General features: G+C 39.3%; 1 protein-coding gene across 1 annotated transcript in view; it reads right to left on the reverse strand.

Moving 5' to 3' along the window:
* Positions 1-24,492, reverse strand: part of LOC150081151 (uncharacterized) — a 157,123-nt gene that overhangs the window by 47,651 nt on the left and 84,980 nt on the right. Inside the window, exon 4 of the mRNA XM_090380945.1 lies at positions 20,268-20,373. Coding sequence (XP_090237071.1) covers positions 20,268-20,373 — 106 coding nt within the window. The remainder of the gene's footprint in view (positions 1-20,267; positions 20,374-24,492) is intronic.

The raw sequence follows: 24,492 nt of genomic DNA on the forward strand, positions 1-24,492 counted from the left end.
AATAAAATAAATAAAATAATAATAAGTTTAAGTAACTTAAGCCAAAATTACACAGCACCCCTGCAATGTTGTTGCGGCACCCCAGTTGAAAACCACTCGACTAGTTCATTGTTGAATTCAACTACTAATCTCTACAACAGCACAAGGGAGTTTGTTAAAACATTGACTAGCCACTGGCTGAAGGCTAATTTCCATACTTTGACTTTGTAACCATCCTTCATCCTTCTTCAGTTTAAATTTATGCCCCCGGTTACATGTACAGTCTGAGCAAGAGGAAGGATTTCATCAGTACTCAGCTTACTGAATCCATTCACAACCTTGCACATCTCTATCAGATCTCCTTGCAGGTGCCTATTCTGCAGTCACTACAGTTTCAGAATCGAAACCTTTCCTTGTTCCTTTAACCAATCTAATTGCTCTTCTCTGCATCTGTTCCAACAGATCCACATCCTTCCTAAAATGTGGGCTCCAAACAGGTATGCGTACTCGAGATGTGGACTATCCTTTGCTAACAAATCTCCCTTTATGAATTGGCAATACATTCACACATCTCCAGACCATAGGGAATTCCCCTGAATCCAAGGGTGCTCTCACAATCATGGCTACCTCTTCTAATTTAATTAGATAGATCCCATCCACCAAGGTGCCTTTTTTTTTTTTACATTTGGCTTCAGCAATTTCTCTTCCAATTTCCTCTCAATCATCACAAAATCTTTCAGCTACCTGTTAGAATTTGACAGACTTCTGGCATTCCTATCCTTCAGAGATTTTTCATGTGTGAATGCAAGTGCAAAATACCTATTCAGTTTTTCAGCAGACTGAGCAGGATCAGCAACAGTTAAACCATTCATATCTAGTGAAGAATCATCCCCTACCTTCTAACATTTACATTCAGTAAAGAAAACCTTTGCTGCTATTCTTTGCATTCCTTGCCAGAGATTTCTTGTAATTTGCTGAGCTTGTGAGTTGATTGCAGAGTATAACTATTGTAGGAATCTGTATCAGTTGATAATTTATATGCATTCCATGCGTATTTTCTTTTCTTCTGTGTCACCAGTCTCAACAAGTCATGTAGCTTCTACAGTTACATCCTTGAATGCTCCCCATTTTGAATTTTGCTATAGATAACTTCAGTTCCACCCCACAACATAGAATTTAAAAACTGAAACCACTGTAGTTACATTCAAGGAGACAAAAGCACTTTACAGTTAGTCACTTTACAAAAGTGACTTCTTTAAGAAGATCCAATGATGATAAAAAATTTAGAGTAAGTCTTAAAGTAGAGTATTAATTGCTCAAATTAATATTAAGGCAATGGCTTATTATTATCAGTAACCTCAATTATCCATGTGTTATTACATTTAACTTAAAAGAAAGGTAAAGACATTAAAATGCCATCAATTAAAAAAGAAAAGTTGAGCTACATTAGTAATGTAAGATTAAGCAGTTACAGTTATATCCTTGAGTGCTCTCCATTTAAGATTTTTACTTAACAAGTACAGGTCACTGTTGAAAAAAAGCTGTGAATTAGGGTTGAATTTGAAAGTGTCTGCAATTCTGACCAGACACGATAGGAGGGAGTATATGACGAGAGCCTTGTCGATCAATTCGGCACTCGAAAGACTGTGCAAGGCTCAAGGGGTAGAATTTTTTTCAGACTGGTCTGTACTTGTTAACAGGAGAGACTGCTTCTACAGGGATGGGATACACTTAAATAGAAAGGGTGCAAGAATGTTTGCTGATGCTATCGAGGCAGTATTAGGTGGGTCAGAAAACTGCTAGCTTTGGGGGATACAAGGACTACTAGATTAACAGTCGCCACTGGCAGAGGTGAAAGTGATTCTTGCACTGCTTCTATTGGAATGAGCAGCAGCCTGGAACATAAGATGCAGGATATTTCAGAGACTGCTGGGAATCATTGAGGTACAAGTAAACACATGGGTTGTGTTAGGGTAGCCAAGAATAGAAACAGGTGCATGTATACCTGCGTGTACACCAATGCTAGGAGTTTGGTAAATAAATTTGATGAATTTGAGGTATTGCTCAAAACATAAAAGGCAGATATTGTTTGGATTTCAGAGACATGGTGTCACACAGATATAAGGAATGCAGAACTGGAATTTGGGGAGTACAATGTCTACAGAGAGGATAGACAGGATAGGAAGGGAGAAGGGGTTATGCTATTAGTTAAGAAATACATAAAATCCAAGGAAGTGAAGCCAGTCGACATCGCTGGACAGTGCAGTGTCGAATCAGTTTGGTGTGACATAAGCATTGGGAGATCAAAATTGAGAGTAGGAGTGTGCTATAGGTGTATTGACTCATGAGTATAATAAGAAACTCTACAGGGAAATAGAGTGGGCCAGTAAATCAGCGAGTCTTATAATGGGGGATTTTAATTTCCCAGATATTGACTGGAATTTGGGGGCTGGTCACTCACACACTAGCAAGGCTTTTGTGGATTTATTGGATGATTGTTTTCTACATTAGCATGTTTGGGAGGCAACTAGAGGGAGTAATACTCTTGATTTGATTATCAGTAGTGATTCTTCATGCATTAAGAATCTGCAGATAAATGAACCACTAGGCGGAAGTGATCACAGTGTGCTGAAGTGGGATTTACTCAAAGAGGTAACTACCATAGAGGTAACTACCAGAATATAACTATTGTAGGAATCTGTATCAGTTGATAATTTATATGCATTCCATGCGTATTTTCTTTTCTTCTGTGCCACCAGTCTCAACAAGTCATGTAGCTTCGACAGTTACATCCTTGAATGCTCCCCATTTTTGGAAATGGGGAGCATTCAAGGATGAATGCTCCCCATCCTTGAATGCTCCCCACTTTACGAAAGCAATAACCCTTGGTTATTGCTTTCATAAAGGCCACTACGATGGACTGAGACAGTATTTAAATTCTATACAGTGGGACCAATTGATGATGTTACCAACAGCAAATTCAAAATGGGAAGCATTCAAAGAACTTATCTTGAAAGCTACTAGGCTTTACATACCAACTAACAAATATTGTTCAAGGTTTAGGCCTACATGGATGTTAGATGAATTAATGAGACACATGGCAGAGAAGAAAAATGCATGGGATACATACAAATTAACACATGACACAGAAGCCTATGATAGATACAAGTTGATCTGTAACCAAGTTACAAAGAAGTTTAGCCAGGCGAAGGCAGTTTACGAGAAATCTTTGGCAAGGGATGCAAAGAAAAACAGCAAAGAGTTCTTCACTTATGTAAACTCTAGAAGGATGGGGATGAATCAGATTGGTCCACTTGATATCGATGGGTCAACCGTTGATGATCCTGCTCAGGTAGCTAACAAACTAAATGAATATTTTGCATCAACATTCACACATGAGGAGTTATTCAGCAAGGGGAATGCCAGAGGTGTATTCAACTCTGGAAGTAAGCTAGAGAATCTTGTAATAACTGAGAGTAAAGTGGAGGAGAAATTGTTGAAGATAAACATAAGAAAGACACCTGGGGTGGATGGAATCTATCCAGTTATATTAAAGGAGGCAGCAAAGGAAGTAAGCAAACCCTTAGCCATAATTATGAGAACTTCCTTGGACTCATGGACTGGATATGTGCAAATGTGACCCCAATTCATAAAGGAGGATCAAAGCTGTCACAAGTAATTACAGACCTGCGAGTTTAACTTCTGTTCCAGGAAAATTAATGGGGGCACTGGTTAAAGAAGCACTGCAGGATCATCTAGACAAGACTTCAGTTATAGCTCAGACAGCATGGTTTTATTAAGGGGAAGTCTTGCCTGACCAATTTGATTGGATACTATGATGCAGTCACAAAAGAACTGGACGCAGGGAATAACTTTGATATTATATACTTGGATCTTAGAGAGGCTTTTGATACTGTTGCACAAGGAAGAGTGCTGCTCAAATTGGAGCAGTGTGGCATTGGAGGCAAATTGCTGCTATGGATAAAGGGGTGGTTGAGGGGGAGAAGACAGAGAGTGGCAATCAATGGACACTGCTCATCGTGGACTAATGTTATTAGTGGAGCCCTCAGGGTTCAGTATTGGGTCCATTATTGTTTTCTGTATTTATAAATGATATTGATGATGGAATATCAAGCTTAATGTCCAAGTTTGCAGATGATATGAAGGTTGGCAGGGTTGTCAAGGACACTACTGACACTATGCTGCTGCAACAGGATCTGGAAAGGTTGAGCAGATGTAAATGGGATGGGGACATTAGTGTAGAGGGAAGTGATGTCATAGGAAGCTAAGATGTCTGTAACATATATTGTAATATTATTTACAATATTACAATATCCGTTACTGACAAAGGAGACACGATCATTACAATAGATAAAGATACCTACACCGAAAAATTAGAATCTATCTTAGCAGACCCAAATACATATGTAAATGAAAATAACCATTACATCACAAAACTCAAAAACAAACTCGACATAATTCTCAGGAAACTCAGACAAAATAAGGAAATCAACCTTTTCACACTACAGCAAATTGGAATCCGTAATAACATACTCCCCCACATGTTTTGGGATCATTAAGTTACACAAAACTGACCATCCTTTAAGACTAATTGTTTCATACAGCAAATCAGCTTTTGCTAATTTATAACCCCTCTTACTAAATTTTCCACATTCAAGATCAATAACACCAATCAAGCTTTTCAAAAATCAATAATATTACAATATCCATTACAGACATCTTAGCTTCCTATGATGTCACTTCCCTCTGCACTAACGTCCACATTCCATTTACTTTACAAGCCTTACGCAAGTTTTTAGAAACAGATGATACCGTAACAAAACGTACCTCCCTTTCTATAGACCATATTCTTGAGCTCACCACCCTTCTATTAGAGGCAAGATATTTTAGATTTAACAAAAAAATTTTTCAACAAATATTTGGACTACTGGGGCTAGGTATTAGCATTAGCATTAGTACAGGCATATGATGCAAGAAAGCAAGCTTATTCAGCGTCAGCCAGAAGAGAAAAAAAAAAAAAAAAACACTCCCATTTCACCCCTCCGTTCGCTCGAAATACCTGTCCAGTTGAGCCTTAAATTTGTTTAGGCTATCAACTTCAACAACAAGTGATGGAAGTCGGTTCCACCAACCAACCACCCGCTGGCCAAAGGCAAATTTCTGCACATCTATCCGACATCCGTCCTTCCTCAATTTGAATTTATGCCCTCTGAGCTGATTATTCTGAGCAAGATGAAGAATCTCATTGGCATTGAGCATGCTCAAACCATTCAAAGCCTTATACACCTCTATCAGATCACCTCGCCGGTGCCTAGTCTCCAGACTCTGTAATTTGAAAAACTTAAGCCTTTCTTCGTAAGAGCAACCCTTTGTTCCATTCACTAATCTTGTTGCCCTTCTCTGTACCCGTTCCAGCAGCTCTACATCCTTCTTGAAATGAGGCCTCCAGACCTGTATACAGTACTCAAGATGTGGCCTAACCATTGCTTTATACAAGGGAATAATCACCTCCTTGTCCCTGCTAGAAAAATTACTGTATATCATTGACAAGACACCATGAGCTACTCTTGCAGCTCGTCTGCACTGTTCAGAGAACTTCATATCTGCCTGCACAATTACCCCCAGGTCCTTTTCATTCTCCACCACTGTCAGTGTAGTACCGCAGAGTTGATACGTTGCTCTGGGGTTACTGTTTCCCATATGTAGTACTTTACATTTGTCAATGTTAAACTTCATTTGCCACCTCTCAGCCCATCTGTTCAACCTTTCCAGATCCTGTTGCAGCAGAATAGCGTCAGTGGTGTCCTTAACAACCCTGCCAACCTTTGTATCATCTGCAAACTTGGACATTAAACTTGATATCCCATCATCAATATCATTCATAAACACCGAAAACAACAACGGACCCAACACTGAACCCTGAGGAACTCCACTAATAACATTAGTCCACGTTGAGCAGTGTCCATTGATTACCACTCTCTGTCTTCTGCCACTCAACCATCCCCTTATCCATAGCAGCAATTTGCCTCCAATGCCACACTGCTCCAATTTGTGCAGCAGTCTTCCATGTGCAACAGTATCAAAAGCCTTCCTAAGATCCAAATATATAATATCAAAGTTATTCCCTGCATCCAGTTCTTTTGTGACTACATCATAGTATCCAATCAAATTGGTCAGGCAAGACCTGCCCTTAACAAAACCATGCTGCGTCTGAGCTATAACTGAATTCTTGTCTAGATGATCCTGCAGTGCTTCTTTAACCAGTGCCTCCATTAATTTACCTGGAACAGAAGTTAAACTAACAGGTCTATAATTACTTGTGTCAGCCTTTGATCCTCCTTTGTGAATTGGGGTTACATTTGCACATCTCCAGTCTATGGGTACCTCCCCTGAGTCCAAAGAAGCTCTCATAATTATGGCTAGAGGTTTGCTTACTTCCTTTGCTGCCTCCTTTAATATAACTGGATAGATCCCATCCACCCCAGGTGCCTTTTTTATGTTTATCCTCAACAATCTCTCCTCCACTTTCCTCTCAGTTATTACAAAATCATCCAGCTCACTGCCAATGTTTACTTTACCTACATCCTTCTCCTTCCTGAATAACTCCTCATGCGTGAATGTAGATGCAAAATACTCGTTTAGATTGTTAGCCACCTGAGCAGGATCCTCAACTGTTGAACCATCAATATCAAGTGGACCAATCTGATTCATCCCTTTCCTTCTTGAGTTTAAATAGGTAAAGAACTCTTTTCTGTTTTTCTTTGCATCCTTTGCCAAGGATTTTTCGTAGTCTGCCTTTGCCTGCCTAATCTCCTTTGTGACTTGGTTACAGACCAGCTTATATCTGTCATAGGCTTCCATGTCACCCATCAATTTGTATGTATCGCATGCATTTTTCTTCTCTGCCACATGTCTCATTAGTTCATCTGACAGCCATTTAGGCCTAAACCTTGAACAATATTTCTTAGTTGGTATGTAAAGCCTGGTAGCCTCCAAGATTAGTTCCTTGAATGCTTCCCATTTTGAGTTTGCTGTTGGTAACATCATCAGTTAGTCCCACTGTATAGAATTTAAATACTGTCTCAGACCATCATAGTCGCCTTTACGAAAACAAAAACCCTTCCCTTTACCTCTGATGGTAGTTACCTCCTTGAGTAAATCCCACTCCAACACACTGTGATCACTGCCACCTAGTGGTTCATTTATTTGCAGATTCTTAATGCATGAAGAATCACTACTGATAATCAGATCAAGAGTATTGCTCCCTCTTGTTGCCTCACGAACATGCTGATGTAGAAAACAATCATCCAATAAATCCACAAAAGCCTTGCTAGTGTGCGAGTGACCAACCCACAAATTCCAGTCAATATCTGGGAAATTAAAATCCCCCATTATAAGACTCTCTGATTTACTGGCCCACTCTATTTCCCTGTATAATATCTTATTATACTCATCAGAGTCATTAGGTCTATAGCACACTCCTACTCTCAATTTTGATTTCCCTATGCTTATGTCACACCAAACTGACTCGATACTGCCCTGTCCATCGATGTCGACTGGCTTCACTTCCTTGGACTTTGTGTTTCTTAACTAATAGCATAACCCCTCCTCCCCTCCTGTCCTCTCTATCATTTCTATACACATTGTATTCCCCAAATTCCAGTTCCGCATTCCTTATATCTGTGTGACACCACGTCTCTGATATCCCAACAATATCTGCCTTTGATGTTTTGAGCAATACCTCAAATTCATCAAATTTATTTACCAAACTCCTAGCATTGGTGTACACGCAGGTATACATGCACCTGTTTCTATTCTTGGCTACCCTAACACAACCCATGTGTTTACTTGTACCGCAATGACTCCCAGCAGTCTCTGAAATATCCGGCATCTTGTTTTTCAGGCTTCTGCTCATTTCAATAGAAGCAGTGCAAGAATCACTTCCACCTCTGCCAGTGGCTACTGTTAATCTATTAGTCCTTGTATCCCCCAACTATCAGTTTTCCGACCCACCTAACTCTGCCTCGACAGCATCAGCGAAAATTCTTGCACCCTTTCTATTTAAGTGTATCCCATCCCTGTAGAAGCAATCTCTCCTGTTAACAAGTACAGTCCAGGCTGAAAAAAATTCTACCCCTTGAGCCTTGCACAATCCCTCCAGGGCCGAATTGATCGACAAGGCTCTCATCATATACTCCCTCCTATCGTGTCTGGGCAGAATTGGAGACTTTCAAATTCAACCCTAATTCACGGCTTTTTTTCAACAGTGACCTGTACTTGCTAAGTAATTCCGCTGGTCTCCTACTCTTAATAACGTTAGTGCCAACGTGTACAACTATATCACCTTTTGTGCCCTTAAAAGATGATATCCGCTCTACAACGTCATCAACCTTTGCCTCTGGCTGACATACCCTGGTCCTATTCCACCTATCCTTTTTACAAAGCATGTTCCCCGCTTCCCTGACAATAGAGTCACCAACAACTACTAGTTCCTGTGGGACCAGCGCCATTGAGAGCCAAATTCTACACCCCTTCTCCCTCAATTAACACTATACATGCGCTATGCTGACGGCATTCTTGTAATAGGCAACAGATCCATCATTGATAACCTCTTTGTAAAACTCAACCCAATATCTCACCAACAAAATTAAATACGAAATTTTCCGGAAAAATACAAACACCGATAAATACCTACATTTTGCCTCTAATCACCCCCTAAACACTAAAAAAAACAGTTTTATATAACCAAATCCACAATGCACTAAAGTACAGCTCCTCACTAACTGACCTTTACAATGAAATCCAATATCTCACCGACAAATTTATATCCAGAGGTTATCCCCACCAACTTATTTTAAACACAATCTCCATCGCTAAAAATAAAATTAAACTTAACAATCCAACCAAAGACAACAATAAAACAAATATCTGCATAGTCCTCCCTTATCACAATGAACTCGTAGGAGAGTTTCACCGTCTATTTAACGACACTGATATCTCCCTTGTTTTTTCCACCTACAACAAATTAGGATCCTTCTTCAGCTCCTATAAAGACACACACAACTATCCTACCAACAACCTATAAAAATGCTATCATTTTTATCCCCTTCGCTCACTTTTTAGAAGCATTTATTCCTCAAAGTGACCTATACTTTTTCCGTGGCCCCGTATAACTAAGTAGCATCACTCCATCGGAATTAACTCCATTTCACTTTCGTGTTGGCATGTGCAACCAGTCGCCGCCCCAGGGAATGCGGCCAGTGAAACAATATACTGCCATTAAGTGCCCAGTCAATTAGTGACGTCAGTCCCCTCTCCCGATGGCAACAGGCAGTCAGCGAACTCCTAATTACCCCAGGAACGACAAGAGGAGAATGCGAGTTTTGACAGAGAAAGGTGAGTAACCAGAACAAGAGACATGATTTCTTATGCAATCGAATCTGATAAACACACTGACTGACATTTCAAAATTCCATTCGTAAAAGTGTATCGATTTATGTTCGATGACCGCGATGGTAAACAAAAGAAACTGCCCTACACAAATATGAGATTTCCTTTCTTCATATAACATTTCATTTTTAGTAGTGTCAAATCCCAGAAGTTGACAGTCCCCAAGTGTAATTCTTGGCCCCACATTATTGACCCGTAAGATCAGAACAGGTCATGGGAAACTCAGATAGGGGATGCAGAGGTATATATACATATATATGAAAAGGGGATAGAAAACGAGAGCTGTTGGCAATCTTAAGGTAAATTTCGGAAGATTCATAACTGTAAGAGTCAGAGAGCGGATCCAAGAAACTTAGAGAGTTGTTGAAAATATCCAAGAGGTTTTCCAGTGTTTTGTAGAGTTTTTCTAAAGCCGAAAGTAGTGAAGAGAGAGGTAAAGATCAGCAGATAGAGAAAATCGAGGAAGATAGCAGATACTGTTGACTGAACAGATACCCTGCCCAAAGTCGTACTTATGGATCAAAGAGTAGAATCAAGAAGTGCCGAGGAAGAACAAGAATTTGTCGGTAAGTTGACTAGCCTTTTCTAAAACAATTGAAGCCCAACTATTTGAAGTTAATTTTACTTTCCCCCCTCCTTTATTTGATCCATACCCACTGACTTCTCTTCTCATAGAACCATTCTGACAATTGTGTATCTACTTTTCATAATTAGAATTTAACGGTTAACACGACCTGTCAACTTAGTCATTATAATACTCATTGTAATTGTTAAGTTTACATATATCCCTATTCTAATAGTAGAACAGTTGTATGGCATGACTGCCACCAGTGATTGTGAATTCTCGCGAGAGAAATAGCGGAAGAGCCCACATGAAGAACACTCTAAAATTGTAATACTATTAGCAGCAAGATTATGCCTGCTATTCAGTTAATTTACCAAGTAACCAATTATACAATTAACCTAAAGCTTTTGACCAGTTCTATTGTACTCATTTTTATGACTTATATGTTTAATAAACCTTGTTTTGTTGATCATTTTGCCTCGTGACAATTCTCTGTTACACATAACTCACTGAGTATATCATTGTTTATGAACCATAGTTAAGCGGGGCTCAAAGGTCTAATTAAGAAGGACTTCTGAGTTTAATCACAATGCAATCTTCGATGCTGCGAACTTGCTCATAGGTAAATTTGAGTGAGTTTTGAGGGCGCAAGATTTTTGTCCTAATCCAAACTACTGGACTATCATATGAAACACAGGTCTTTCTGAATACACATATTAGTGTGCAGCCTTGCCAGAAGCCGAGTGATTCACAGAGAATGTTGTTAAGCACATGCTACAACAGAAACACCTGCGGAACACTGGTGCTTAATCATGACCAGGATCGAGGCGTGTTTTTGTGGGATGAAAACCAATTTTTCATGAATGCCCAGGAACGACCCCAATCATTGTAGACTGAGTAGCAAAGTGCCAGTAGGATCAGAGAACAGAAAACAAAACTAAGGAGTTTACTGCGGTAGTAGAAAGAGTAGTGATAGCGCTGATATTTTATGTGTGCAGAGAATAGTTATAGGCATTTGGACGGGGCAGAGTGTGAAAGCTCTTTGACGCTCTTGCAACAGAGAAGTTTTTCCTGATTTATTTTCAGATTTATTAGCTTAAATTCTCATATTAACTTATTTCTAGAGTAGCTTTACATTCCTGTTTACGATACTTAGTTTAAAGTTTAACTTAGACAGAGATTTTGTAGGTATTACTTAGTATCGGTAATGTTATCAAATCCACGTGTTACAAATTAGCATTAGCATTAGCATTAGTAGAAGCATTTGATGCAAGAAAGCAAGCTTATGCAGCATCAGCCAAAAAAAAAAAAAAAAAAACCCACTTCCACTTCACCCCTCTGTTCGTTCAAAATACCTGTCCAGCTGAGCCTTAACCTTATTTAGGCTATCAACCTCCACCACAAGGGATGGCAGTCTGTTCCACCAACCAACCACCCGCTGGCTAAAGGCAAATTTCCGCACGTCTATCCTACATCTGTCTTTCCTCAATTTGAATTTATGCCCTCTCAGGTGAATTTTCTGAGCTAGAGGAAGAATCCCATCAGCATTGAGCATGCTTAAACCATTCAAGGCTTTATACACCTCTATCAGATCACCTCGCTGGTGCCTAGTCTCCAGACACTGTAATTTGCAAAACTTAAGCCTTTCTTCGTAAGAGCACCCCTTTGTTCCATTCACTAATCTTGTTGCCCTTCTCTGTACTCGTTCCAGCAGCTCTACATCCTTCTTGAAATGAGGCCTCCAGACCTGTATACAGTACTCTAGGTGTGGCCTGACCATTGCCTTATACAATGGAATAATCACCTCCTTATCCCTGCTGGAAAAATTCCTGTATATCATTGACAATACTCCATGAGCTACTCTTGCAGCCCGTCTGCACTGCTCAGAGAACTTCATATCTGCCTGCACAATCACCCCCAAGTCCCTTTCATTCTCTACCACTGTCAGTGTAGTACCACAGAGTTGATACATTGCTCTGGGGTTGCTGTTTCCCATGTGTAGTACTTTACATTTGTCAATGTTAAACTTCATTTGCCACCTCTCGGCCCATCTGCTCAACCTTTCCAGATCCTGTTGCAGCAGCATAGTGTCAGTAGTGTCCTTGACAACACTGCCAACCTTTGTATCATCTGCAAACTTGGACATTAAGCTTGATATACCATCATCAATATCATTTATAAATACAGAAAACAATAATGGACCCAACACTGAGCCCTGAGGGACTCCACTAATAACATTAGTCCACGATGAGCAGTGTCCATTGATTACCAATCTCTGTCTTCTCCCCCTCAACCACCCCTTTATCCATAGCAGCAATTTGCCTCCAATGCCACACTGCTCCAATTTGTGCAGCAGTCTTCCATGTGCAACAGTATCAAAAGCCTTTCTAAGATCCAAGTATATAATATCAAAGTTATTCCCTGCATCCAGTTCTTTTGTGACTGCATCATAGTATCCAATCAAGTTGGTCAGGCAAGACTTCCCCTTAACAAAACCATGCCGTGTCTGAGCTATAACTGAAGTCTTGTCTAAATGATCCTGCAGTGCTTCTTTAACCAGTGCCTCCATTAATTTTCCGGGAACAGAAGTTAAGCTCACAGGTCTATAATTACTTGTGTCAGCCTTTGATCCTCCTTTGTGAATTGGGGTCACATTTGCACATTTCCAAATTGAACGAGAGGTCTTTTTTTTTTAACCAAATTTAGTCGATTTATTAACCAATTGTTATATTAAATTATCTTCTATAAGTAGATTATAGACCTAGTCATGATCCTTAGTTTATTCTAAATTGAGATAGCGAGATTTGGAAGCTAATCAATACTTACGAGTCTGTAGAAGTACCGTTAGTGAATTCCCACCATTTTTACACGATAGCATAACCTTAGTGTAGTATATTGCATAATATAATATTGTCAATTAATCAATAAATCTATTAATCTTGATAAACTTTATTGTCAATTAAATTGTACTTTTAACTCTCTCTATATATATATATATATAACGACTTAATCGTAACAAATAATTAATACATAACTATAGTGGTACACATGATACGGAAGTTATATAAAGGGAACTCGTAGAAAACACTAGATACTGAAAAAATAAATATAGCGTTATAACTGTTTTGGGATATAACTTATGGATTTAATTTTGTTTTGAAATTTTATTGAATTAAATCGGAATCATGACTCAGACCAGAGCAGCAAAGCAAAAGGCTCAAGCTAATGGGAGTGCTGTGGTTCAAGGGAGAACTGAGGGGGCAGTTGCCTCTGAATCACAGTCTTTTAAAATGCACTGTTTGATTGATGTTTGCGGAGCAGTCGGGTACGGGACATGATACTGCCAAGGGGGATGTCTTTGTGTGTGAACGATGTAAGGAGTGCAAGGAAATCAGGCGATAACTCAGCGTTGTTATGGGCCTTTATGAGAGCTTGAAGGACAGGGTGGATGCCCTCAAAGGAAATAAATTGAGGGGCCCATCAAGCTCTCAGCCGCCCACATCAACGCCAGAGCTTGCATTTGGTCATCAGGCAACACAGAGGCAGCCCCCTAGGCAGAATGCGCTGGTCCCACAGGAACTAGTAGTTGTTGGTGACTCTATTGTCAGGGAAGCGGGGAACATGCTTTGTAAAAAGAATAGGTGGAATAGGACCAGGGTATGTCTGCCAGGGGCAAAGGTTGATAACGTTGTGCGGATATCATCTTTTAAGGGCACAAAAGGTGATATAGTTGTACACGTTGGCACTAATGATATTAAGAGTAGGAGACCGGCGGAATTACTTAGCAAGTACAGGTCACTGTTGAAAAAAGCCGTGAATTAGAGTTGAATTTGAAAGTGTCTCCAATTCTGCACAGACACAATAGGAGGGAGTATATGATGAGAGCCTTGTCGATCAATTCGGCCCTGGAGGGATTGTGCAAGGCTCAAGGGGTAGAATTTTTTTCAGCCTGGACTGTACTTGTTAACAGGAGAGATTGCTTCTACAGGGATGGGATACACTTAAATAGAAAGGGTGCAAGAATTTTTGCTGATGCTGTCGAGGCAGAGTTAGGTGGGTCGGAAAACTGATAGTTGGGGGGATACAAGGACTAATATATTAACAGTAGCCACTGGCAGAGGTGGAAGTGATTCTTGCACTGCTTCTATTGAAATGAGCAGAAGCCTGAAAAACCAGATGCAGGATATTTCAGAGACTGCTGGGAGTCATTGCGATACAAGTAAACACATGGGTTGTGTTAGGGTAGCCAAGAATAGAAACAGGTGCATGTATACCTGCGTGTACACCAATGCTAGGAGTTTGGTAAATAAATTTGATGAATTTGAGGTATTGCTCAAAACATCAAAGGCAGATATTGTTGGGATATCAGAGACGTGGTGTCACACAGATATAAGGAATGCGGAACTGGAATTTGGGGAATACAATGTGTATAGAAAGGATAGACAGGAAAGGAGGGGAGGAGGGGGTTATGCTATTAGTTAAGAAACACATAAAGTCCAAGGAAGTGAAGCCAGTCGACATCGATGGACAGGGCAGTGTCGAGTCAGTTTGGTGTGACATAAGCAAAGGGAAATCAAAATTGAGAGTAGGAGTGTGCTATAGGCCTAATGACTCTGATGAGTATAATAAGATATTGTACAGGGAAATAGAGTGGGCCAGTAAATCAGAGAGTCTTATAATGGGGATTTTAATTTCCCAGATATTGACTGGAATTTGTGGATTGGTCACTCGCACACTAGCAAGGCTTTTGTGGATTTATTGGATGATTGTTTTCTACATCAGCATGTTCGTGAGGCAACAAGAGGGAGCAATACTCTTGATCTGATTATCAGTAGTGATTCTTCATGCATTAAGAATCTGCACATAAATGAACCACTAGGTGGCAGTGATCACAGTGTGTTGAAGTGGGATTTACTCAAGGAGGTAACTACCATCAGAGGTAAAGGGAAGGATTTTTGTTTTCGTAAAGGCGACTATGATGGTCTGAGACAGTATTTAAATTCTATACAGTGGGACCAACTGATGATGTCACCAACAGCAAACTCAAAATGGGAAGCATTCAAGGAACTAATCTTGGAGGCTACCAGGCTTTACATACCAACTAAGAAATATTGTTCAAGGTTTAGGCCTAAATGGTTGTCAGATGAACTAAAGAGACATGTGGCAGAGAAGAAAAATGCATGGGATACATACAAATTAATGGGTGACATGGAAGCCTATGACAGATATAAGTTGGTCTGTAACCAAGTCACAAAGGAGATTAGGCAGGCAAAGGCAGACTAAGAAAAATCCTTGGCAAAGAATGCAAAGAAAAACAGAAAACAGTTCTTTACCTATTTAAACTCAAGAAGGAACGGGATGAATCAGATTGGTCCACTTGATATTGATGGTTCAACAGTTGAGGATCCTGCTCAGGTGGCTAACAATCTAAACGAGTATTTTGCATCTACATTCACGCATGAGGAGTTATTCAGGAAGGAGAATGATGTAGGTAAAGTAAACATTGGCAGTAAGCTGGATGATTTTGTAATAACTGAGAGGAAAGTGGAGGAGAGATTGTTGAGGATAAACATAAAAAAGGCACCTGGGGTGGATGGGATCTATCCAGTTATATTAAAGGAGGCAGCAAAGGAAGTAAGCAAACCTCTAGCCATAATTATGAGAGCTTCTTTGGACTCAGGGGAGGTACCCATAGACTGGAGATGTGCAAATGTAACCCCAATTCACAAAGGAGGATCAAAGGCTGACACAAGTAATTATAGACCTGTTAGTTTAACTTCTGTTCCAGGTAAATTAATGGAGGCACTGGTTAAAGAAGCACTGCAGGATCATCTAGACAAGAATTCAGTTATAGCTCAGACGCAGCATGGTTTTGTTAAGGGCAGGTCTTGCCTGACCAATTTGATTGGATACTATGATGTTGTCACAAAAGAACTGGATGCAGGGAATAACTTTGATATTATATATTTGGATCTTAGGAAGGCTTTTGATACTGTTGCACATGGAAGACTGCTGCACAAATTGGAGCAGTGTGGCATTGGAGGCAAATTGCTGCTATGGATAAGAGGATGGTTGAGTGGAAGAAGACAGAGAGTGGTAATCAATGGACACTGCTCAACATGGACTAATGTTATTAGTGGAGTCTCTCAGGGCTCAGTGTTATGTCCATTATTGTTTTCTATATTTATAAATGATATTGATGATGGTATATCAAGCTTAATGTCCAAGTTTGCAGATGATACAAAGGTTGGCAGGGTTTTCAAGGACACTACTGATACTATGCTGCTGCAACAGGATCTGGAAAGGTTGAACAGATGGGCTGAGAGGTGGCAAATGAAGTTTAACATTGACAAATGTAAAGTACTACATATGGGAAACAGTAACCCCAGAGCAACGTATCAACTCTGCGGTACTACACCGACAGTGGTGGAGAATGAAAAGGACCTGGGGGTAATTGTGCAGGCAGATATGAAGTTCTCTGAGCAGTGCAGACAAGCTGCAAGAGTAGCTCATGGTGTCTTGTCAATGATATACAGGAATTTTTCTAGGAGGGATAAGGAGGTGATTATTCCCTTGTACAAGGCAATGGTTAGGCCACATCTTGAGTACTGTATACAGGTCTGGAGGCCTCATTTCAAGAAGGATGTAGAGCTGCTGGAACGAGTACAGAGAAGGGCAACAAGATTAGTGAATGGAACAAAGGATTGCTCTTACGAAGAAAGGCTTAAGTTTTGCAAATTACAGAGTCTGGAGACTAGGCACCGGCGAGGTGATCTGATAGAGGTGTATAAGGCTTTGAATGGTTTGAGCATGCTCAATGCCAATTGGAATCTTCATCTTACTCATAATAATCAGCTCAGAGGGCAGAAATTCAAATTGAGGAAGGATGGATGTGCGGAAATTTGCCTTTGGCCAGCGAGTGGTTGGTTGGTGGAACCGACTTCCATCACTTGTTGTTGAAGTTGATAGCCTAAACAAATTTAAGGCTCAACTGGACAGGTATTTCGAGCGAACGGAGGGGTGAAATGGGAGTGGTGTGTTTTTTTTTTTTTTTTTTTTTTTTTTTTTTGGCTGATGTTGAATAAGCTTGCTTTCTTGCATCATATGTCTCTACTAATGCTAATGCTAAATACATCTCTTTTTGTTTATCGGCAATACAAATAACGCAGACGATTTCAGGAGCACACATTTCGAACAACAGTCAGCAACTTGTAACGTTTTCACCTTAAAAATCTTCCAAAATTAAAAAACAAACGAGTTGCTGTATGTTGAAACACTTTTTGTTTTAGAATTGCTGAGTACTAACGATATATATTTGGATTACGATATATACACTGCTGTACGGCAGAGGTCAAAGGCACCCTGTCATACAGCTTCCATCGCTGCATCAGTGCACACAGGGTACTTAGAACCTCTTCCCGGAAGATCGCCGACTAACTCAGTTCTTTCAAACTGGGCGATTAGGTTCCAAATAATGTTATCGCTAGGAGAACTTTAAAATGTTGCCGGTATTTTCTCTGAATTTCAATAATTGATCTTTCACTGGAATAGAAAAACGCAACGAGTTTTACTCGTTGCTGGACATCATACGTAGCCATTTTAATCTCCAAGGGATGCTCTATAACCTGTAAATAAAGAAAATAAAAAAGATTAAAAATGAACAAGTTATGACTTTTTCAAACCCTTCAGTCTTAAGACTGAAAGCCTGAAGGGTTTGAAATTCCAACAATATCTGCCTTAGATGTTCTGAGCAATACCTCAAATTCATCAAATTTATTTACCAAACTCCTAGCATTGGTGTACAAACAACAGATGGAAGTTTGTTCCAGCAATCAACCAACCGTTAGCTAAAGGCAAACTTCCACACATCTATCCTACAACTGACTTTTCTCAATTTGAATTTATGCCCTCTCAGGCGACTATTCTGAGGAAGAGGTGGAATCCCATCCACATTGAGCATGCTCAAACCATTCAAGGCTTTATACACCTTAATCAGATCACCTCACAGGTGCCTAGTCTCCAGATACTATAATTTGCAAAACTTAAGCCTTTCTTCACTTATGAAGCAACTCTTTGTACCATTCACTAATCTTGTTGCCCTTCTCTGTACTCGTTCCAACAGCTCTAAATCCTTCTTAAAATGAGGCCTCCAGACCTGTATACAGTTCTCATGGTGTGGCCTGATCATTGCTATATACAAGGGGATAATCACCTCTTTATCCCTGCTAGAAAAATTCCTGTATATCATTGACAAGACACCATGAGCTTCTCTAGCAGAATGTCTGCACTGCTCAGAAAACTTCATATCTCCCTGCACAATTACCCCCAGGTCCTTTTTATTCTCTACAACTGTCATTGTGGTACCACACAGTTGATACGTTACTGTGGGATTACTGCTTCCCATATGTAGTATTTTACATTTGTCAATATTAAACTTCATTTGCCACCTCTCAGCCCATCTGCTCAACTTTTCTAGATCCTTTTGCAGCAGTGTACTGTCATTAATGTCATTAACAACCCTGCCAACCTTTGTATCATCTGCAAACTTGTCATTAGTGTCATTAACTACCCTGCCTGATATACCATCATCAATATCATTTATAAATACAGAAAACAACAATGGACCAAACACTGAACCCTGAGGGACTCCACTAATAACATTAGTCCACAAGTCCACAGTTTCCATTGATTACCTCTCTCTCTCTCTTCTCCCACTCAACCATCCCTTTATCCATAGCAACAATTTGCCTCCAATGCCACACTGCTCCAATTTTGGAGGCAGTCTTCTATGTGCAACAGTATCAAAGGCTTTTCTAAGATCGAAACATATGATATCAAAGTTATTCTTTGCATCCAGTTCCTTTGTGACTACATCACAGTATCCCATCAAATTAGTCAGACAAGACAATGTCTCCATTAATTTCCTGGAACAGAAGTTAAACTAACTGGTCTGTAATTACCTGTGTCTCCCTTTGATCCTCCTTTGTGGATTGGAGTCACATTTGCACATCTCCAGTCCAATGGTACCTCCCCTGAGTCCAGGGAAGCTCTCATAATTATGGCTAAGGGTTTGCTTACTTCCTTTGTCAGCCTCCTTTAATATAACTGGATAGATTCCATCCACCCCAGGTGCCTTTCTTGTGTTTATCTTCAACAATTTCTCCTCCACTTTACTCTCAGTTATTACAAGATTATCTAGCTTACTGCCAGAGTTGAATACACTTCTGGCATTCCCCTCCCTGAATAACTCCTCATGTGTGAATGTCGATACAAAATATTCATTTAGTTTATTAGCTACCTGAGCAGGATCATCAACAGTTCAACCATCAATATCAAGTGGACCAATCTGATTCATCCCCTTCCTTCTACAGTTTACATAAGTAAAGAACTCTTTGCTGTTTTTCTTGGCATCCTTTGCCAAAGATTTCTTGTAATCTGCCTTCGCCTGCCTAACCTCCTTTGTAACTTGGTTACAGCCAGCTTATATCTATCATAGACTTCCATGTCACCCATTAATTTTTATGTATACTATGCATTTTTCTTCTCTGTCACATGTCTAATTAGTTCATTCTGACATCCGTTTAGGCCTAAATCTTGAACAATATTTCTTTGTTGGTATGAAAAGCCTAGTAGCTTCCAAGATTAATTCTTTCAATTCTTCCATTTTGAATTTGCTGTTGGTAACATCATCAGTTGGTTCCACTGTATAGAATTTAAATACTGCCTCAGACCACCGTAGTCACCTTTACGAAAGCAAAAACCCTTCCCTTTACCCCTAATGGTAGTTACCTCTTTGAGTAGATCCCACTTCAGCATATTGTGATTACTGCCATCTAGTGGAGTGGTTCCTCTATCTGCAGATTCTTAATGCATGAAGAATCACTACTGATTATCAGATCAAGAATATTGCTCCATTTAGTTGCCTCCTGAACATGCTGCTTTAGAAAACAACCATCCAATAAATCCACAAAAGCCTTGCTAGTGTGCGATATATGGTATAAAATAAAATGCTTCTTCCAAAATGCAGAGTTAGCATTTTCTATGCCATATCAATAATTGGAATATATCTTCATTTCAAAAGCTTCATGAATGGAAGAGGAGAAATGCAAATTATAATTATTTACAGGAATTAATGATTAAGGTAAAATTTTAAGTTGAGCTAAAAATCCTAATATGTTAAAATTTTAAAGAGGCTTTCATATTAAACTTATTTCATAATTAACAGCTTTAAAATTGTGAATGGTATATTTACCTCTGTTTCCACATTTTCAGGAATAATATAAGGGGCAAAAGTTGCGACTTTCATACATGATTTTCCTTCACCATTACAAACACCACATAAGTCTGGCTTACTAGTTCTGAAAAGTTAAAAATATGAAAACTGAAATATTTTATTATGTAATATTTTTCAGAATGCTGTCAAGAATATTCACATAAATGATACGGTATGGTCTCAAGAATATTATGTAATATTCTTGACACCATTCTGAATTAATGATTTATGTGAACAATATAAATATAGAAATTTTCAAAAAATTAATACACCTAAACCTCTTTTTACACGATAGATACATTCCTAAAAATTATGCGTACAAAGATTTCGAGTAAAAAGAACTACTGACTCCATAGAAAATGTGAAGATTGGTTCCAAACCTGAAATATAAGCAAAATAATGAAAAAAACCAAACATTAAATTCATTAGGATCATAAGATTTTTATTTACATTTCATGGAGAACACACATACATATAATGAATTTTAATAACTTTAAAAAAAACATATTCATTTCAGTTGTTTGCTAAGAATTCTATAAATGTTGTTATTTGTTATTTGGTTTTTTAGGAGCATTAGCAACTAAGGCCATATTGCTCCGGTGCGGTGGTCATTCCCTGACCTTTCCGCATGTTCCGTATTTGGTGGTGACGGGCTCGAAGGAATTCTATAAAAAACATTTTGTTATTCGCTATCAGTTTTTGACAATAAACGCGAAAGCTTTCGTTTTGGTGAGACTGTAATAGCACTAGAACTACTAGATATGGTATTATCATCATCGACTTCTGCCTCAACTTGTGGAATTCCCCTTTTCATGTCTTGAACAAACGTACCACTGGTTGTTTCAGTAGTTTTAGGCATGAATCAGTTATTAATTGCTGTGTTGATGCTTTAGATAAGTCGTGATATAATTCTCTGTATGAAGACATTAACAACTTAAGATCACATGAAAACTTCCCAGCACATTCTTCATTTGGATCATGTCGGGCAAAATAATTGCCTAAATTACTGACCAGTTTAAGACCTTCTTTAATTATATCAGCAGTAAAAGGATTATCTTGATCATTATCATTAACTTCTTCACTTTCAGGAGTCTCAGAAACAATCTCCACTATTTCGTCTTCGCTAAGAGGTTTATCAATTAACAATTCTTTGATATCTGCCGATGTAAGATCATCAAATCCTTCTTCGGCCAATTTCACATGCCAAGCTTGTTATATATTGGGAAATTCTGCAGTATGATTGAAGGGAACAGGAGCATTCTCTTTAACACATGTGGGCCAAATAGCATTCCAGCATGCATTCATAGTTTCTGGTCTCAATTCAGATAATGAAAATTGAACCTGATCAATACAATCCATAATTGAAAATTTTTTCCACACATCCATAACTGACAGTGTTTCATCATCATTTAACTTGTTCAAAACGACTGAAATATTCATCCAACATAATGTTTTAAAACTAAATTTAAATTATATTCTGATCTAGAGGTTGTAGCGTGTGGTATTGGGTGGCAGAAAACAAAATTGTACATTTGGGTGTTCTATAGCAGGATGACCAGGTGCATTATCAAGAATCAAAAGCACTTTAAATTCAAGACACTTGTCATTCAAATAGCGTCTAACTTCTGGCACAAATTGTTTGTGGAACCACTCAGTGAAAATATCAATGGTCACCCAAGCTTTTTTTTTGGCCATCCAATGAACTGGCAATTTTTGAAAATCTACGCCTTTCATTGGCTGTGGTCTTAATAATTGATTTATGAGCAGTGGTTTTAACATCCGATCTCCTAAGGCGTTCGAACAAAATAGGAGTGTTATGCAATCCTTTGCTGCTTTGAACCCACCAACAGTTTTTTGCATTTTTGATACGTTTGGATTTTTTGTTTTTGTTTTGGCATTTTTTTTCCAGAAAAGGCCAGTTTCATCCATATTCCAAACTTGTTCACGAGTGTAACCTCCACCTTCAATTATTTTAGCAAGTTTGTGTGGAAATGCTTTAGCAGCTGTTTCATCAGCAGAAGTCGTTCAACCTTTAATTTTTATATTATGAAGAGCTGTGTCTTATATTATGAAGAACTGTGTCCGAGCTATAACTGAAGTCTTGTCTAGATGATCCTGCAGTGCTTCTTTAACCAGTGCCTCCATTAATTTTCCTGGAACAGAAGTTAAACTAACACGTCTATAATTACTTCTGTTGCCTTTGATCCTCCTTTGTGAATGGCAGTCACATTTGCACATCTACAGTCCATGGGTACCTCCCCTGAGTCCAAAGAAGCTCTCATAATTATGGCTAAGGGTTTGCTTACTTACTTTGCTGCCTCCTTTATTATAACTGGATAGATCCCATCCACCCGGGTGCCTTTTTTATGTTTATTTTCAACAATTTTTCCTCCACTTACCCGGCAGTTATTAGCATTAGTAGAGGCATTTGATGCAAGAAAGCAAACTTATGCAGCATCAGCCAAAAAAAAAAAAAAAAAAACCACTTCCACTTCACCCCTCTGTTCGTTCAAAATACCTGTCCAGCTGAGCCTTAAACTTATTTAGGCTATCAACTTCCATGACAAGGGATGGAAGTCTGTTCCACCAACCAACCATCCCGCTGGCTAAAGGCAAATTTCCGCACGTCTATCCTACATCTGTCTTTCCTCAATTTGAATTTATGCCCTCTCAGGTGATTATTCTCAGTGAGAGGAAGAATCCCATCAGCATTGAGCATGCTCAAACCATTCAAGGCCTTATACATCTCTAACAGATCACCTCGCTGGTGCCTAGTCTCCAGACACTATAATTTGCAAAATTTAAGCCTTTCTTCGTAAGAGCACCCCTTTGTTCCATTCACTAATCTTGCTGCCCTTCTCTGTACTCGTTCCAGCAGCTCTACATCCTTCTTGAAATGAGGCCTTCAGACCTGCATACAGTACTCTAGGTGTTACCTGACCATTGCCTTATACAAGGGAATAATCACCTCCTTATCCCTGCTATAAAAATTCCTATATATCATTGACAATACACCATGAGCTACTTTTGCAGCCAGTCTGCACTGCTCAGAGAATTTCATATCTCCCGTTTAATTCTCTACCACTGTCAGTGTTGTACCACAGAGTTGATACGTTGCTCTGGGGTTGCTGTTTCCCATGTGTAGTACTTTACATTTGTCAATGTTAAACTTCATTTGCCACCTCTCAGCCCATCTGCTCAACCTTTCCAGATCCTGTTGCAGCGCAAGCAGCAGCATGGAGTCAGTAGTGTCCTTTGTATCGTCTGCAAACTTGGACATTTAGCTGAATATACCATCATCAATATTATTTATAAATACAGAAAACAATAATGGACCCAACACTGACCCCTGAGGGACTCCACTAATAACATTAGTCCACGATGAGCAGTGTCCATTGATTACCACTCTTTGCCTTCTCCCCCTCAACCACCCCTTTATCCATAGCAGCAATTTGCCTCCAATGCCACACTGCTTCAATTTGGCAGCAGTCTTCCATGTGCAACAGTATCAAAAGCCTTTCTAAGATCCAAGTATATAATATCAAAGTTATTCCCCGCATCCAGTTCTTTTGTGACTGCATCATAGTATCCAATCAGATTGGTCAGGCAAGACTTTCCCTTAACAAAACCATGCTGTGTCCGAGCTATAACTGAAGTCTTGTCTAGATGATCCTGCAGTGCTTCTTTAACTAGTGCCTCCATTCATTTTCCTGGAACAGAAGTTAAACTCACAGGTCTATAATTACTTGTGTCAGCCTTTGATCCTCCTTTGTGAATTGGAGTGACATTTGCACATCTCCAGTCTGTGGGTACCTCCACTGAGACCAAGGAAGCTCTCATTATTATGGCTAAGGGTTTGCTTACTTCCTTTGCTGCCTCCTTTAATATAACTGTATAGATCCCATCCACCCCAGGTGCCTTTCTTGTGTTTATCTTCAACAATTTCTCCTCCACTTTACTCTCAGTTATTAAAAGATTCTCTAGCTTACTGCTAGAGTTGAATACACCTCTGGCTTTCCCCTCGCTAAATAACTCCTGATGTGTGAATGTCGATGTAAAATATTCATTTAGTTTGTTAGATAACTGAGCAGGATCATCAACAGTTGACCCATCGATATCAAGTGGACCAATCTGATTCATCCCCTTCCTTCTAGAGTTTACATAAATAAAGAACTCTTTGCTGTTTTTCTTTGCATCCCTTGCC

This window comes from Mastigoproctus giganteus, chromosome 9, assembly GCF_048544385.1.
Source record: "Mastigoproctus giganteus isolate SK-2022 chromosome 9, ASM4854438v1, whole genome shotgun sequence".
Lineage (NCBI taxonomy): Eukaryota > Metazoa > Arthropoda > Arachnida > Uropygi > Thelyphonidae > Mastigoproctus > Mastigoproctus giganteus.